Source organism: Tenebrio molitor, chromosome 7 (assembly GCF_963966145.1).
Source record: "Tenebrio molitor chromosome 7, icTenMoli1.1, whole genome shotgun sequence".
NCBI lineage: Eukaryota > Metazoa > Arthropoda > Insecta > Coleoptera > Tenebrionidae > Tenebrio > Tenebrio molitor.
Genome location: NC_091052.1, coordinates 17,403,252 through 17,422,633, shown reverse-complemented (window position 1 = coordinate 17,422,633; position 19,382 = coordinate 17,403,252). Strand labels below are relative to the sequence as shown.

General features: G+C 39.1%; 1 protein-coding gene and 1 long non-coding RNA gene across 3 annotated transcripts in view; one reads left to right on the top strand and one right to left on the bottom strand.

Annotated features, from left to right (window-relative positions):
* LOC138135831 (uncharacterized) overlaps positions 1 to 19,382 on the top strand; it is a 325,387-nt gene that overhangs the window by 25,628 nt on the left and 280,377 nt on the right. The window lies entirely within an intron of this gene.
* On the bottom strand, positions 5,981 to 19,368 carry LOC138134567 (terminal nucleotidyltransferase 5C). Of its 2 annotated transcripts, none has more exons than XM_069052907.1 (2): positions 18,945 to 19,368; positions 5,981 to 8,741 (listed from the first exon to the last, which is right to left on the bottom strand). In XM_069052907.1, the coding sequence occupies exons 1-2, from the start codon at positions 19,113 to 19,115 to the stop codon at positions 7,467 to 7,469; spliced, it is 1,446 nt and encodes a 481-aa protein (XP_068909008.1). In that variant the 5' UTR covers positions 19,116 to 19,368; the 3' UTR covers positions 5,981 to 7,466. The 2 variants fall into 2 exon arrangements, with proteins under 2 accessions (XP_068909008.1, XP_068909010.1); XM_069052909.1 differs by lacking the exon at positions 18,945 to 19,368 and adding an exon at positions 9,871 to 9,964.

The following is a 19,382-nucleotide window of genomic DNA, read 5'->3' as shown; positions in this document are numbered from 1 at the left end:
GACAACCTAGTAGTGGGTACATACGTGAAGAAATTACCGGGGCATGTACGGTTTATGTCCACCTATCGTTGTTATTTCTCATTTAATAACAACTTTCAGTATTAATCGTGTTCGACATTACGCCGAGATAAGTTGCATGTTACAACGCAATTTTTTATACTAGGCCATTGTTAGAGCCGGCTATCGGGTAATCGGCCAAACTGTCAGATGGATATCCTTTCCTCAATCACGCCACCATTTGCCGGAAACCTCAGTTTTAATTAATTTTCTCATTGATGCATCCGACTAAATTGCCTCCGTTAAGACGCCGAATTGATGAAACAGGACGGACTACTCTAATTTAGTCTTTAATTGAAATATGGAGCGCTTAAAAATTATAAACTTAATGAGCTGCTCACTTAATAAGCTCGTGGTACTCTCTCCATTTAAGGGGGGCGATTCGATCCTTTATTTATATCTATCTATCACCCTTCCCACATCAATGCAACTTTTGAAGTGAAAACTTCTTTTGTCGCACCGGGACATTATTCCCGCGTCACGTCACACGCTCCGAGATGAAAGGCTCATTCGAGTAAGTTCGGTGGAGCCGAGTTTAGCCGAGCAAGCGAGAAACAGTCAGCTGTGCGTCACTTCCAAATTTGTTTTATCCATTTACTGCTTTCCTCCCACCTTCTAAAATAACTCCAACTAAATTTTACAGAAAAGTGAAACATTTCAACATGTGAATTGAGATTTTTAATCTGTCTAATGACACTAATGACAAGAGAAAAAAGAAAATCTAGATTCTAAGTAAAATTTTGAGTAAAATAGATTATATCAAACGAATTCGGTACGAGTGCGTAAATTCGAGGACGAAATTGGGTCAATAAATTTTTCTACTTGTCACACAGGTCCTGCAGAGGCCTTGAAATTTTGGCAAATTTCATAAACATGTTTTGCAGCTTTCCCATTAGTAATGTAAATTTCACACAGTACACACGAGCTGTTAATAAACTGATTATTTTGTGTTGTAAAATCAACGTAATTATCAGTAAGGTGCAAATAATCATAAGCCGTTTGATTGACAAACAACAAAAGAATCGTTCTTCGAGGCGCATAAAACATTTTATCGAATTACCGTCGTATAATTGCTGTGGAGAATTAATTAATTTATTTAGCGCTGAAAATATTTTGAAACACGAGGTAACAGAGAGGTCATCAGTAATAGCTTCCGCGAATATTTGCTTTCTACTCACCTCTAACCTCTCCGTACATGACCAGTCGTCGCCGCACTTCGGCACAGAAAATCACTACCATATTAGTGCCGTAGTAAATAATTGTTATGCAAAATTACTCGTTTCTGACAAATTTAGAAAGGATTGTGTAACAACAGATGATTGTAGACACAACTAATATCGAATCTGAGCGCTCTCAGCCTTTTCGATAAAAACATTCTCATTTGAAGAGGCTATTCGTTTATTTATTCGTTGTTTTGGGCAAAAAATCCAATAGCAGAATGAGACAAAAATAGGTAGAAAAGTCTTCCTGATTCGTGCACGGCATAAAACGGCTTTAACCCAATTTTTCTTCATCTAGAAAATTACCGTGTCTGCTCACTTGTTTACATACCCTCCACCAACTACTCTACTTTAATTTCAATTCATTACAGCTCGTAGGTGCTGTGCATGGAATGTATTAGTATTTACAACAGTTAAAAACAACAAGATGTACAGCTGGTTATTAAATGTATAATGATCCCAGAACTCTAACGTTTTATGATAGGCAATACTAATAACGAGGGGATTAGTATTTGATACCTCCTAGTGAGAAGAGGACTTCGTCCAAGACTATCTGGTATATACCGTCTGCCCTCTTTCTAAATCCACAGCCCCCAGACTAAAGACCGACCCTTAAAGCTCTGTTTATTTACGTCCATTACTTGATTCTTTATTAAGCTGTTTACCCCCAATTTCATAATCACCCTAAAGTTACTTTCACCATTTACCATAGAAACATATTGTTGCAACAATCCATTAAAGTCACGTTAAGATAAAGTCGACTTTAAATTTATTATGAAACTGGCCCTTAATTTCATAACGATATTGCCTATCATAAAACGTTAGAGTTCTGGGATCACTATACACTGTTCCACTACCACACGCAAACAAAACAATTATTATGGTCGAGGAAAGTGAATATAGAACTCTAGTGGGGATGTGAGGTGCAACAAAGTAGATCACAATTCTACTTAATACAATAAAATGACAAACGTTTCGAATTTTACGATTCGTTAATTAACTGAAAGTATGTATAGTACAAACGTTTTAGATGTCGATTGTCAAATTCAAGGTCGCTTAAAATTTATGATTGAACTGTACCTAGTTTAGTGAGAAATCTGTTATAAATTACAAATACATACCTTATAATACATATAAGCGCGTCCAGTTACTTTTCCTGGTAGTGCCAACTTAACGACAAGTCACCAATCCATGTCTATAACGTTCCGACCATACATTTATTTGTCGTAAAAACGAAATCAGGATAAATGTCAAGTATGCTGATAATTGAAATCAATGCAATTATTTTTTTGTGTGCAAAATATTTACAAGTCGTTCGGTTATCAATTCAACATGCAGATCATTAAAATAGAACACTTAAGTCACCTTTAGCCTCAAATACTTCTAAAAATTAAACAAATCAACTTTCACCGTAGGAAATGTACCGCGACAACTTCATTCAGCTATATTTTTGATAAATAAAAATGAGGTGATCTTTACTTATCTGGATCTGACATATAATCTCATGTTTATGAGGCTGTGTCAGTAGCGGTGAACTCTTTACGCAATATTTTTTTAATTAAAATAAACAACTAGATTTACATTATTTTATGCAACCTACAAAATCATCTTTTATCTTTGACGTTTGTAAAAGTACTATGCTGCAATCTGAATTTCAAAGGTTCGCAAAAATTATCTTTTCAGTCAATTACTGTGTAAGCATTTCCTCAGATGATGTACTCTTCAGCTGCAGCCGTTCAAAACTTTTAACTAACGCGCACAAATTTCTAGTTATGTATGTATTCATTTTTAGTATTCGCATTTCACCGAAGATATTTTTAGTTGTGTTATTATTACGTGTTGACCACTTTTTCATTTTTAGTTGTTTATCTACACAGTTAGACACATTAAGCACAGTTAAAAACTTTATCAAACATCCTTCACTGCGGCGTTGTCAATGTTGTCACTCTACAGTAAGTACCTGGCTTTCATTGCTAATATCAATATCTATAGTTATACGACTTTATTAAACTGCAACAGAAAAACTTTCAGAGAACGTGACACAGTTGTGAAAAATATCTTTTGTGTTAAGAAAAAAGAAAAATAAACTTGATAAAAATCAACGTGTTTTAATGACGTTCTTTTTCCTCTCTGTTTAAGAAGCTTTGAACTGAGCAAAATAAACAAACACGAAGTGGTAACATTAAATACACTCAACGGCCACTTTGTTAAACTAATTAAACACGACGATTTTGTAAACTTGTTGAGTTACCAATCAATGTGATTTAGAATGGTTATTGTTTTTCAGTAACTTGAGTTGTACGAGGGTGTTTCGTCATTTATTGACCCATTGACGCCAGACTTTTAATGAGATTTAAACAATTTTATTCTTCAATGTGGCCGCCTAATACAATACTCAAATACATTTCATATTATAATGCCCTTAGAGTTTTTAATGCCCTCAGTGATTTGATCTCCTTAAAATATATAGATATTTATATAATCAGCAACAAATTTTAAACGGACTAAATTATGAATTGAATGATTTGTATTGAAAATCAAGCAGCTACGGTTATTTTGCTTGTTAGTTTGAAGATCTGAATATATAGGGTGATTCTGAAATAAGTTTGGAAAAAAAACCGGTAATTGGTGAAGATGAGAAAGTCATAGACAAAATTATTGAATTATTTTGTGACAAGGATACTCCACATTTTTTTTTCCAAACTTATTTCAGAATCACCCTGTATAGGATGTATCTGAAATACGTGTGTTGATTTTAACCAATGGGAGAACTCGTCAGTTTATGAAACTTTTCTCTCTAACATTTTGCACAATTTGCAAGTTTTAAAAATGTTTTGTCAGTCTGCAGAGTAAAAACACAAACAACGCAAAAAGTGAGATTAGATTAAACGGCTGATATGCGTGGTGAGTTCACAATCAACTTTGTGGAGAAATTTAAATGAACATCCGATAGGTACATGAAAAAAAAAATCAGGTACCTATTATAAAAATGTTTTCGACAAATTTACTGGACTTAATCCAAGATTTATTTCGCTACTCTCTCGCAATATTCGGTTTATATCCCCAACGTGATAAATGATAATCCCCAGTCAGAGTTGTTAATGAATAATAAAATAAAATCCGATCCAATTTCCTGAACAATTACTGGACTGTTTTCAGGCGGTGTCGAGCTACCTACGTCGTGTTTTTCCGATTAAAATTTCATAAACCTCCACATGGACGGTACGGCTATGATGACGGTGTGAAAGTTTACGATCGGAAGAAAATCGCACGTTTACGGTGTTTGTGTTGTTTTACAGATGGTGGCAGAAACAAAGATAAACGAACGAGATAATTTTGTGATGGGAAAGCGTTGATGCGTCAGATGTACAAAAACAATATTTTTTTAGGCGATAGCAGAACGCCAACATTTTGTGAAAATACAGAACGCCGGCCCTTTTACGCGTTTTTTCAGCTTTCACCGCCGACCTTTTCAACAGCCAACCGATCGATCGGATACCCAACTCCTATCTAAATAACTTGCGGACAAGTTACCCTTGTCAGAGCTGTGCGGTTAAGTTGTGGGAACGGATATATATCTGTTATAAATATAGATCTAATGCCTTTAACAGACGGTGTTAAGAAATCGTCGCCGCGAGCAGAACCACACGAACCACTCTGTACCCAGTTAAAAAGGTGCATGATCCGAACGGGATCCTTGGCCCCAATCGACGTTTTAGTCTATTGAATTTTTCTCTTGTCCGTGCAATTTAAATATAAATTTGCCCCAAGAGGAAGACACTTTCCGATGGTGCAATCCACGCGAAATCTCCAATAATAAAGTGACTCTCACATTCCTGTGCGTTTGAAGAATTGTGTATGTGAAATAAGCGCGCATTGATGGACGTTTTACATTACTCGGTAATTGCGGCAGAATGTTTTGTACTTTCACCAGTGGTCGATGCCAAAACTGTTGTAGCCTTCCGTATTGTAATCTCGACTTACACAATACCGTATAACTTTATTTCATGGTAAAAATTCAGACATTTTCTACGAATTCGTTGACTAACCACCGCCAGAGGCGTACCCCGAGGGGCCCCCCCAATTTCCTCCGGCAATTTTAAAACTGTAACGTTAATCCGCTTCGAAATTCAGGAGCGCGTTTTAATTTCGATGGTTAATTGAGGCACTTAAATGTTAGAGCGAGTCGGCCAGTAATTAAGGATGTTTAATTAATAATTGGCTATTGAGAGCGTCCGGTGTCTGCTCCTTTTAACCGGGACCGGCGGTGTGTAGGTACGGTGAAATTGTTTTAATTACAGTCGATGGCCGAACATGTTTGCAATTTAAGATGAATGTAATCTATCGAATTATCCGGTGCGATATCCATAAAACAGTTCCATTTGAACGTTGAGCAGCTTTCAGTTATTCAGGACGGGGCAAGGACGGCCTTGTAAACGTAAGTAAAAGTGCTGCCGATAAAGTAGGTTACTGTCGATCCGCCATGGCGGTCTAGACTTGTGTGGGGCAACGGAACTGTTGTTTCCATATTGGCGAAGTTCCCCTACACAATAGACGTCACGAGGATATGCGGATGTCACGTTGCAACCTCTCGTATGCAATAAACTTATAACATTCCGTCAGAGGTTCAATGAATTTCTTTTTACGAGCTTTCTTTTCATGGATGGGAGAGTATCGGAGGAGAATAAAAAGAAATGCGGTAGTGATTTCTGAAATGTTTACACATTTTATTGATTTTTATTGGGTTTTTACATTTTTCTTAGTTTATCCTTACTGGGCCTATGGAACAATAAAAATATACAGATTAAGCCCATTATAACATACATACATTTCAATCAAAATAGACATTTTGTATTTTTTTTTTCATTTTTGTTTCCTATGATAGATAGCTTAGAGCGAATCCTAAGGATCCAGCATTATTATGTATGTAATTTTTCAGTCAGTCACCCTCGCGACATAAGTACTTGTAGGCATGTTGAAGAGGTCACCGAGCAGTTTTTTTTATCAACTACCAGAGTCAGACTGAGCTTGCAACATCGTTAATTAGGCCAATTCACGTGTCCGTGTTTACTTTTTTTAAATTCATTGCTCAGTTTAACTTTTTTTGTTTTAAGTAATTCCATATTTTCTAAAGTATCTAAAAATAAAAATCCGATTTGATCTATCATTATACACTTGCTAAATTTACTTGTGACAAACTACATACATATTTCTGAAAATATTCACTTAATATGAATCATGACTTGTAATTTACATTATGTACAATGTTAATACTTATTGCGACCGGGCGACGTTTGCACTGATTGCAGGATTGGTTAAAAAATATTACATGTATGTATGCAGCCTGAAGGTCCCTGGTTAACCATCAAACAAGTAAAAAAAAAATACAATAAATAAGAGGCCCAATGTCGATGCAATACTTAAACATCAATACACTATTAAATATAATAAGTAAAGTACATAATAATGTAAGGGAATAAGTGACGTAATATAACACTGCATTTATAAAACTTAAAATAAATAAAACGGTTTTTCTTTAAAGCATCAAATAAAAGTACAAACAAAAGAAGAGACAGGAAAAAAAAAGTATGTCGGTGAATAAAGTATGTAGTACAAATGTGTTGCTAAAACTCTTATGTACGTATATAATATGCGTATAAAATGCATTACGGCAAAGTTCCAGAATAGGAGAAGAGGTCTAGGAGTGGCGGTGGAGAGCCCGAGAGGGTCCTTGTGACTTACAATATTGAGTAAAATTGAGCGACGTATCGGACGCTTCAGGCTGCATCTCTCGAGAAATACGCTCCAATCGCTAAATCTCCATGTACACAACCCAATTATAAATGTGTTTCTCACAGCCACACACCAATGATGCGTCAACATGTTTTTGTTAAGAACTTTCAGCCTCATGTTGCAAACGAAATCAACAAATAGCCATCTGTGTAAAATTTCGGAATGGTTTCGTAGAGTCAGAGGGACGACGCGTGAAGCCTGCGTTCAGAGAGTTCATACGGGTTCCGATATTGGGAACCTCAGTCGGTAATAATCTTATGTCTGTACGAGATATAAACAATAATGACAAAGTCTCAAGAGTCTTCAACACGCGGCGCACAACAGCTACCAAATCTACACGGATAGACAAGATGCTGGTGGTCCCGCTTCCGGACAACTCGCACAGACTTGTACACATCACGACGAAGAGCACGACATCCACGTGTTGCACGTACAGTAGCAGCTCGTCTGGATGATGGGAGCGTAGACTATGCCGTTGGCGTACATTAGAGGTGGCGGTTGTTGGGTCATTATGCGCTGTTGATCCTGGTAGAGGACCTGCCAGGCCAGACTCTTGATCAGTTGGAGGGTCTGTCGCCGCTCGTGACCCATCAAGCAGACGGTGGATTCCTCGACCACGTCGTGCAATAGCATCAGGTACTGGTGTTTGAGAGCCTCCTCTTCCGGCTCGACGAAGTGGTTCCAAAGGTAGTTCTCCAGCTTGCCTCTTTGCTGGTTGATGTCGGGAAAATCGATGAAAAACCGCGAGCACATGTACTTTTGCAGACTCTTGATGTAGTCCGGGCTCGATGGTTTGTAGTTCTTGACTAGCAGATTGCAATACTTGAGCAGACCGCCACCGCGGATTTCCTCGGGGTGTCTCGTTGAGATCAGCTTCTTGTGTAAGTGGTACAGAGCTTCCTGGAAGTCGCCGTAGAAGGACTCGCCCACCACGGTCGGATAGAAATTCTCGCTGATCGGAAGCTCGCTGCATTCGTAGAAGAGCAAGAGAGAGTCCAAGATTATTTGAAAAGAGTCGACCGAGAACTCGAACTGCCGTCGCATGCTGTCGACGAACTTCAATTCGACGCCGCGACCGCGGGAATTACCGAGAGAGATGAGGGACCAGCGATCACCATCATTATTACTACTATTCACTTTCACCATCTTGCTTACGTAAGCTTCCTTGAGACTGCATGTTGACATGCGTTTGCGGCTGACGCCGTCAGGTAACATTTCGTAGAGAGAACTGAGAACGGCGGACTTGACGCGGTCGAAATTCCGCATGTTGGACAATTCAACCCCAAATATGAGATCCAAATCGTTATATGGCTGCGATTCGGTGGCGAGGACGTGAGAAGCTGCACCACCGTTCAGACGGATGTCGCGGACTCGCATTCCCGCTCCTCCGGAAGCTGTATCAGTCTCCAACTTCTTCCTGACCACGTTCACCAGATCTCTCAGACGCACCTCCAGAGTGGGGAAATTGCCCCGACCGTGGATGCTGACCACCTCATCCATGACATCGTTCAAGCGGCAGACCTGCTCGAAACTCAGTACCGCCAGCCGTTGTTGAGATTCTATATTCTTGACATCTCCAACACTGCTGTTGTTGTTCTTCATCCTCTCCTCCATTTCCAGGAAATAATTGACGTCCGCCACGCAGTCACCGTATTCGCCTGGTGTGCTGCACTGTAACAGAAAAAGACACGACGATCAAGCAAACATCCTCAACATCTCCATTTCTTAATTAGGATCCCACCCCTTCCATCTCTTCCACGGCGGGAGCCGCGTTATGTTCGATGGTCGGGACGGAAGCCGTCATCGCGTTCCGTTCCCAACTCTTCGGAAGCGTGGCCGCGATTGTCCTGCGATCTGGCGCGCGATCCTGCGGATCACCAGTTGCTAGGTAACAGGACTCCGGGATAACGAAAGGAGTGAGCGGGGTGGCGCCGCACAACCGAGTGACGTCATCCTACTCTCGTGGGCGGTTTGAATGGATAGCGTGGGCGAATGGTGCAGATGAACGACGCCTACGTCTAAGGAACCCCGGGCCCCAAACACTGGTATCGATTGTGGAATGCACGCCGTTCACGTCACGACGCCATCATTAGAGAGGAGTCGAACCCCCGCGGTTTCTCGCGGAATCAACGCAACAAGTCCCGACGACGGTCTCGAGGTTAAAAATCTAATCAAGTGCAAGGAATCCAAATACGTAAATACCACCGCATCGGTAAGAGAATCGCACAAGGTCGCGGGGGACAATTGAGGAAAGTCCGCTGTTACACCGATTGGGAAAAAAACTGCATTGCGTCTTGGCGAAGGACGTGGCGAAACATGGGCGGATTTAGAAAGTGAACAAAACCATCAACCACCTGGCGCTAAGGAATCTGCACCGTATTCCAACTAGAGCATACACGGTTTTAATACAATTGCACGAAACGTCATGCTGATTTATCTTTATCGTACACCTGGTGGCCAACAACGAGGCATATCTGCTGACCATAATTCACGATGATATGACAAACGACCACCGACGCCCTTCCTAGATCTGAGGGTTAGAAACCTAATCCCGGGATTCGATAAAGCACAACGCCCGTTTTAACACGTTAACACTACTACCCGACTTTAGGAAATTTCCCAAATTCGCCAATCTCGTGTTTACCATCCTTGACATACGATAAAAAAATACCATTTACACAGTTTTGTGGCAAAACGTAACTTATAAAGACATGCGTGCTAATTAGCGCAACCGAGCAGTACTATTCCATTAAAACTCGGTGCATCCCCCTGGTCACTAAAACCGCTTATCACGACCTACCTATTGTTGTGACAATTTATCACAAAACCTAACTCGACCACAGTCACTTTGCATCTAAACAAGAAATATCCTGTGCGCCGATATTTATTTGTTGATAAGGAATCACCTTTATCACGAAGGTTTCCGGAGGTTCGATAAAATGACAACCGGTCCTAATTTATTGCGGCTCTACACAACCGCAGTTCATGTTTTTATTTATTCGAAAAAAAAGGAAATATCAACTCATGTAACAACAATCTACACTTTGAAGCTGTGTTATCGCTGCGATTGCAACAACAACACCAATAATCGAAATGTTCAAACGATTTCGATCCGTCGTAACGGCATTATTCATTTCAGCAAGTGAAAAAAATGTACCAAATCTTATCATCCCGTGAATCAGTGTTCATCCATGAAATATTAATGAAACCAGCGGGGAAATACTCTCTAAATCGAGCCATAATTTCAGCAGCTCTCCCAAACGCACCGTTTGAGAAATTGTAGCATTAAATGTTCCGGGTTTACTTTATCCCACTTTTCCTGCTTCCCTCGAGTTTTCTTATCGCTTTAATTCCAGCGATTCGCTAAACTATGCATCCACAAAAAAACGGGACAAATCATTAAGATTGCGCAACGATGTAAAAATACAAGATTCGCCTATTAATGTTTGGTTCTTGGGTTACCACAGTCGTTGCCAAAAATTCGGGTTCACTTCCATCATTCTTCGGAGCTCGTGAAATCGCGTGTGGTGTCATGCTATTTGGGTATGTGCAAATCCGAAACATTCATTGACCTAGACACGGATTCTTCATGCTATATTGTCATGCATTTGCATTACAATTTGGGATTAAAATCCGATTAGGGGTTCATTAAACAAGAGGCGACAGTGACCCTCGCTAGGTGTCAAGACCGCTCGGAGAGTCAGCGATGGGGGACGAAATGTTATTGTTGTCGCCAGAGTAGTGAAAAAAAACCCGAGTTTTTTGATAAAATTATAAATAAAAAGTCCCACAAGCGACATAAACGTAAAGATGAGGATCAGGATGAAAGTGAAAGGTCGACCACATTGTTTCGTTACGCAATGGCACCAGTGAAGCACGTAACCTACTATTCACTTATTTAATTACCAAAACAAAATTCATTCAACTTAGATCATCTCTTAAATAATACCGTGGACGAAAAAAAAAGGAATGCCGTTACATTAATGGAGTGTAAACAGAGATTAAGGCAGAATAACCTGTATTGCCGTTGTTGGTTCACTTTCGGTTTCTAATAGCATTCTTGGTTTTGTTTGCGACGGTGACACCGTTTTCGCTTTTTTTTCTCACCAAGAAAACGAGATTCTTTTCGGGGATTTCCGAATCTATCTCTGGACACAATGGAAGATAAGACAGTTCTCTTTATAGCCCCAATTAAAGTAACTTTCGTTGACAGCATTAAAACGCTTACCGATAACGCAGATAACACAATAGAAAATCTATGATTTGAAAAGAATTAACAAAATACTTTAAACTACATATTTGCTTCTGACAAGGTGAGACAACCTTTTGGTACAGAGGTAGTAACCATAAAACGTTAATGATTCGATATAAAGGACGGAAATTATTAACGTTTCCCTGTGGTACATCGTAAAGTACGGAATTTATGTCCTTTTTATTGGAAGCAACTATTTCTAATATGGTCTAGATGATTTTATCGAAATGATATTGAGTTTCCCCTGCACATTAAATGCCAACTGAAGATCTATTGTGTCCGAGTCTTTACAAAATTTGGTCACAACAGAAGTGTCTCATTGCACGTTTTACGTGTTGATACTTTGAAAAGAGTCTGCATGTCATTTTGAAAAGAAAGGGCACTGTCGTGCCAGTTGCGCAACCCACGCCAGTTATTTGAGCCATTCAGTTTTGGGAAAAAAAAACGCACGCCAACGCTTATCTGTGATTACTTTATCTATATTTACTTTGCATAAAAATCAGCTTATTTGAACAAGAAGGTCGAAGCTTACAATTTGGTTGTAGAAATTCTAAACGTGACCTTTCTGGTCTCATCGCCTTTCCGTTACGAAATGAATTTGTAATAAATGACGCCACCCATTCTGCTAATAACCAGACAGACAATCAATTTCTTTAAGTTCAGCGTCAATCGCGATACGCAGCACTTATTTTTTGATTCTTAGCCCCCACGCGCGACATGTTTTATTTGTTATTAAATTACATATTGTTTTTCGCTTTTTGTGTTGCTTTGGTATTGACCTTATTTGCAGAACAAACAGCTCATGTATTTGTTCTTGACATTAACAATCCGTACTGCGTATCGAAACAGAGACAAGAATGAACACGATCGACATACTAAAAATTAATTCGACAGTAGCAGTGCGCGTCACAGTTTTATGATTTAATAAACACCAACGTTAAGAATTATTTAGCTGTGGTATACTAAAAGTGTATCGTAATTATTGGAAGTTTTCGGGATTCGGAACACTTAAGTGGGTTGCGCAATACAGCTACCGAGTCTAATTAATTCCTGTGATTAAGAATTGATGTTTTAAATTTTTAATTTGGTTCCGTGTATTGAAAAAATCCAACTTGGCGGCTTCTGAGAGCACGTTAATTACTATTAATGGCCTGTCGAAAATCAATATCTCTAAGTTACGGTTTCCGCAGGACAAAGGACGATGGGACGATCCAACTGAGACGTCCTGTTCCATTTAATTATGTAATATTCATATCAAGGGTCGATTCCGGTTTGTCAAACATCCGAATTACATTCGGAATATCAATCGAACCCTTGTTATTCGGCACACACCGAGAAAAATCATTTACGACGGTCCCGAGGGAACGCAACACGTGCTCGCAATAAATCCTGGTCGGCAATTTTTAACCCAAAAAAACGCTTATCAATCCCTAGTCGTAACCGCAGCGCGGCAATTTCCGTTTCTGACGATAAACAATACCGTCTACCGAGAACTAACAATAATTCCGGCCGCCCGGAACCCGGAAACCTTAGCGTTTAACTGTGCTTGTACGTCACGTACTGCCTCATAATCCAGTTACAAGTTACATTACCCGCTCGGTCAAAAGGGGTTGGGCGACGCCTCCGTTGATCCCTCTCGACGCGGCGCCAGTCTGGGGTATTGTGTCGATCAAAAAATTGCAATTGTGGCGACGAATACATTAAAAGCAAGGACGCGTGTGGAGGAAGAGGCGTAATTTGGATCGGGCCTCGTTATTATTCAGTTTGAAAAGCTCGCACAATGGTGGCAATGATTAAAATTGAGCACAGACACAACGAAAACGGTGACACAAAAACACAAGAAAATCGATGCGGCGTCGGGTACTCGAGAATCGTCAAAAACAATAAACGTCGTAGGTATCTCGAGCATTCCAGAAAACGTCGAGGATTATTGAGATAAGTCACATAAAAATTAAGCACTCGAATTATATTTGGACCGGTATCAAGAGACGATAAGGATGAAAATCCGACCACTCCACCGGACAGATATTTATTGCTGGAGGATTCGAGAACAAAAATTGAATGGCAACTCAACAGGTTACCTTCTGTTCTGATGCCTGTTATTATGTTGATTAGACTGGATCATCAAGCTAGTCGCAAGTTATTTCATATTGATAAATCGACGTTCTACATCACGAAAATACAATAATTAATTAAGACACCAAAACACTGAACGTTAGTGTCTCAAAATGTAAAAAACTAGGTTTGGATGTTTCTCTCGGCAAATAATAATTACACGTTGTCACTTTTTTTTAAATCCGAACAACAAATGTAAATTTTCTATTGTGGTAAAATTATCATATTCAAGCGGAGCATTAAAAAAATCCACACAAGTGGGACAAAAGTTCATTGTTTAAATAATCTAAAATTAACTGCGGCGTTTGCGAATTACCCCTAAATCTCTCGTATTCGCAAAGCTTAGAGTTGGTTCAGACATTTTTATTTTTGTGGTTCTTTTTTGCCTCCTGCCCGAGCAAAACGCCAGTCATTCGTTGTGATTGCTGTTACTTAATCAACATTTCGCAGTTACATTTTAAGTAAAAAGTGCTTAAACAATTCGCTTTTCAAAAATTATGTTTAGTTTTGAATTATTCAGTATATAAGAACAGCTGACAGGCACAAATACAACCTCAATGACATTTAAATTGTGAATAGGTATTTGTAATTTAAAAAAAATGTCGAAATTGTCGCGTGATCTTTCGAATAAATTGCTTGCACTGAAGTTTTGTTATTAACGAGTAACGGAAAAATACAATTTTATAACCGGCACGATCCACCAGAGAGTTGAAAATCAATTCGTGAATTTAATTTTCCTGGTGTGCATTTTCCATGATTAACGAGTTTCCAGGTAAATACGTTCTGAGCACTTGAACATTGTTACGGCGAGGCTCATCATCAAAAAGATGATTATCTGACAGATATCTCGACTATAAACATATACATAAATATTGCACAATAATGTGCAATAAACACTTTAGTTTGTTTCGAAAATTTGCTGCTTTCATGAGTTCCTTCATATCCACACCAGTATCGGCCGTGCAAATTGACAGTTGTAATTAAAGCATGTTGGCAGCTAACCTAAAATTTTTAAACAAAAAATCTTTCTGTTTTCTTTTTCTTTCTTTGCAAATGTTTTACAAATAGAATAACTAATGATTCCTATTCGCAAAGCAAATATCTAAAGGCACCCTTTGCTAAAAACACGTTCAATTATGTGCTGATTAAACATAGTAAACAAATGTCATTCGTATCAAACATCGGGAAATTCAAACGATTGTAATTTGAAAGGCGTCCTGAATACGTTCATCTAATTAATGTTAGAATTAGTTATTGATTTTGTACAGTTCAATTACGACTTGTTGAAAGATTTGAATTATTTTTGAACGGATTGTTGCATTGCGGATATTCAGCGTAATTTGCGTCGTATCAAATTTACATCAGGAAAATGAAAATGTTCACCATAAATTGCATGGAAACACTTGTAACAATTAATAGCAGTCACCAAGGTCGTCGAATCTGACACCATTAATTTATTTTGGGCTATGTTTCCACTTATAAAAAATACAGGCGTAAATGAATAATTAAAAGTCGGTTCAATATTTTAAAAGGACTCAATTATGGATTATTTTAAAGTCAATACATAGTGGTATCATTATCCGTGACAGATTCCTGGTGTACAAAATACGACCGAAGGATGTCCTTCCAGACCAACTGCGACACTTGATTTTTTTAATTAAAATCAATTCTATTAGATTTGTTCTTCAGTGTAGACAACAGACGTCACACTTGATCCAATTTAAATGCAATCATTACTGCAATTCATCAAGCGACAATATGACAGCGCTAACGTCACGAAAATTAATTGAATCCGTAAAAATGATTAAAATTTTACCGACAATTGAAAATTATATACAGTCGTTATCGGCCCACTAAAAATGTATCTTTTTACCGAAAATGACAGATACGAAGCGCGACACAAAATGATATAAAAATCGCTGAATATCAGAAATGAATGAAAATCTTTCATTGACATTTATTTATGTATCGTCAAATTATTAGCAGACATGCGGCGTGTAATTATTTGGTGCAATTATATTATTTCGTTTCGAACGTCACGTCCGCTGTTTACAACGATCTCCAAGTCACAATACATAATTTTTTATGTCATTAATACATATTTAAATACAATCGACGTGATATGGGTTGCCTCCGATTTTTTGACACAAAATTTTTCGGTTATAAATAGCGAGGTTCTTTCCGCATCTAGATAACAAGTGCAAATATTTGACGAAAACAATAACTTGTTTTCGAAGGATATTAGGATGAGTATAAACCATCCGGATTAAAAAAAAATACTTTCGCTTTGTGCGGTATTTTCCAAACCTTGACCGATTAGTTGATCTGTGACAAAAAAAAATAACAGAGCGAATCTACAGGTTTGTTTAGATAACAGTCTGCATCCGTCGAGTTGTCCATGGAAAATTTCGACCAAGTGTATTTGTGTTTGTGCCCAAATACCTTAAAGGTGATTGCTTCTCTTCCCTAATTTTACCCGTCACGTATGAAGAGGTCAAGGCGAGGCAGTTTCCAGCGCCTGTATTTAATTTTAGCCGAACAAAGTGCCAAATTGATGTTTTCGTGTTTTTGCCGAGAGTACGAAGAAAATATGGAATTTTGAAAATGGGCCAATAAAAACTGAATAATAGGCAATAAAACATACAATCTTATTTTAATCATAAGCAATTAAACGGAGTACTTTTTTATTTCCCCCCATAAAAGAGTAATCAAATCAAAAACATATCGGCGGGTATCGGGAACCTGTTCAATAATTCAAAAGTTTTTATTGACGCGGCACACTAACTAATGCAACGATTAAGTAACAGTCGACAATTACTGCAAATGAGAACCGAGAACATGTTCATGTTCGCATGTCGCATGTTTCGTTTTGTCGACGCGAGAAAACCCGGCTTAAAGTGCGACGATCGAGATTATTGCACTTTCCCCGCATCCAGACGCTGCATCCAGGATAATAATAGCCGAAAATTGTGTTAGGACTGGTTAGCAACAGCCGGTATTATCGAACGGTAACTTTAGTACACGAATCGCTTAAAAATAACTTGGGTCGACTACCGTGACGTAAGATTTTTGCCGGCCATGTGCTCCTGCCTTTAAACACGACAATCATGAATTAAACTGATCGCTGATGGTTAATCCGAATGTAGAACGGGGCTTGACGACATTGCGTAATCGCCTAATCATCCGAGGAATGCATCTGGTGAATAATTTTCAAGACTGCGATCCATCACGAGCGAGATCGGTAAAGGTTGTTCTTTTGCAGAAAAACCATTGTTCTGTTGGAAAAAATGCGCGTGAAAATAACAAACGCGCGTGGATACAGCTCGGAATATTTTATTTTAATGACACACTAAAAATATCCGACGATTTTAATGGTGTTTTGGTGTTTAAATGACTATCTTCGTACAACGGAATTTCAACTGGTGGATCTGGTGAGATCCCACAATTCGCGTCCTTGAAGATGAAAGGAAATTCGCAAGTTCTTCGACTCTCTATGTCAAATCTGGCACACTGTAAAAAGTCATTCTGGATGGATTTTATCGATGATAAAATATCGATGACTGCATTTACGACGAAGTATTAAAATGCGTGTTGTAAAAATGAAAAAATGCAGCAAAAATACTCTTTGGTAAATGTTTATCTGGATGTTAATCCGACCATTTATGATTTTGTTTTGGGTTCTTTTTTGTAAATGTGCTACACAAGTTCTGATAACAATCAAAGCTTTTCGTGCAGTTTTGTTTTCGACCAATGTCAAGGTTTTCACAACAACATCAACAAGCCACGGTAGGAAAATTTAAGAAATTGTTGTTTCCCCACGGATTTTGGAAATCATAACAAAATGAGTAATACCATTATAAATAAGCATGAACAGTAGGTTGGTATTGGCCAATTTGGTAGTTCCGCCAAGGTCGCCCGAACTGACACCGTTGGACTAGTTCGGAGAATTTTAGGCATAATAATGGGTAGAATTAATTGGAGTGATCGTTATTAACGGCCGTTCATAAAGGTCTAATCTGCTAACAATTTGTTTTTAAATTTAGCAGGCTGTCAAATATAATGAATTATGAGCTCATTATTAATCTCTATAGCAAAGTTTTAACGAACTGCGTTCTTATTAAAAAGCCAATTTTTGTCGATCACAATACAAAGTCGACCGTGCTTTGAGCCAAATTACCAAATAAATTACGATCGAAGATTTAAAGTGCCTGGAAGGGTAAACACTTCACAAGCATCAAAAATTGATTTTGATTTTTTTTGGTTTATATGGGTGAAATGAACCAGAGTGTGTACTCGGATAACAACGTATTGATTTATTTAGACATGTTGCCCAAGTTTTTGTTTGCTTTTATTATCATATCTTCCAATCCTTATCAGCTGCAGCCCAAGCACTTCCTACCGCAAGCGCGCAAGAACTACGATAACGCTTATTTTTCATTGATAAATGTTTAGGAAAACAATGTCCAAAGTACGAAAATCTGATTGTACCGACTAATTGCATCCGGAACGATTAAATTTAGAAACTGCAAGATCGGATTTCAACAATCTGCATGAATGAAACGGTCAAGTTGTTATCAGTGGTGCGTTTTCATTAATCCGGTCTTATCAAGCGACTGTTGCGCAAGTAATAAAAAAGAAAATACAGTTCGGATCGATATTTTAATGCAACAGCTGTATTTTATTGGAACGGTTCGTTGCAAAATCAACGAAAATTGATGACACCACGAAAACCAGCAGCGAATCAATTACCAAAGATCATGACTTGTAGGAAATAACAACAGAGGCCAACAACCAACCAATAAATAATAATCAGAAACGATTGTGGGACTAGCTGACCTGTCCTTCCTCTCTTCAGCTCTCCCCCGGTTTGATATATTTTATCGGCAGATCAATTAATCTTTATTTTGCACCGTGGATAAAACGAAAACTTAAATGGGATAAGTCTTTTCGCAATGGTGATGTTTTTGTGGTTGCGGGGTCGAGAAGACGCAAGAAGAGCATGACCAGAATAAATCAACTGGGGAGTATGATTGATGGCGGCGGTTCAGGTAGCGGGAAAGTGACTTTGATGGCGGTAGTTGGGCAATTGCGGACTATGAGGAACCGTGAGGCACTTAATCGCATTTTTCTGGCGAGTGCAGCAGAAACTTCATTGTGTTTTTGTCCGTCCGAGCCGCTAATTAATTTAATTGAGTTACACAGTTGGCGGAGAAAATCGGATCCGAGATCCTTGACATGAAATTTGAGCGGAATGCGTCCACGAGAGCCCGATAGAACGTTTTCTTCTGCGTCGCCAGTTTCCCAATCACGTGAAAAGTTCGCACGTGAAGTCGACGGAATAATCCTAGATAATTGGGCTAAGCACAAGAGTCACTCCGCGTTACGTCATGGATGTTTACGAGTGCGCTCGACCTACCAAAATTCAGTCTGGACAAAAACGAGCAGTTTTTTCCGCGCAAAAACGCGAAGAAAAGAAAAAGTGCAATCGCTAGTCCGATCGTACGAACCTGTGGGAGCCGCAGCTCGTCGGAGTCACCCTCGAGGTCGGACACTTGGACGCCATCGCCGTCGAAATCGGTGTGGTCAGAAGGGCCACTGTAGTCGGAGACGACGCTGCTTCCGCAGCTATTGCCGGAGTCTTCCATGTTCACGTCAACATCCTTGAATTCTGTGCCCATGCTCACCACAAGAACTATAACTGTGATCAGCGGACCGGCGGTCAGCACTGTAGGAATGTATGATCTAGGACGGCACTGCACCACAATTTCACGTCTGATGGAGATGCAAGTTGTGTTGTTTGCTAATAAGACTTCACCGTGGCCAACCACACGTTACACTATCACACGCCGCACTGGGAAGAGCCACCACCGAGCGGACACAACTCGCGATACTCCGAACCTGGGCGACTGCGCATACGTACCAGAATCTCATACTCTCGCGGAATA

Bases quoted from the DNA above. Each gene is read 5' to 3' on its own strand.
- LOC138134567 (XM_069052907.1), bottom strand. From the start codon at position 19,115: ATGGGCACAGAATTCAAGGATGTTGACGTGAACATGGAAGACTCCGGC. The intron at 8,742-18,944 runs GTTCGTACGATC...TTTCTGTTACAG, and splicing joins ACGAGCTGCGGCTCCCACAG to TGCAGCACACCAGGCGAATA.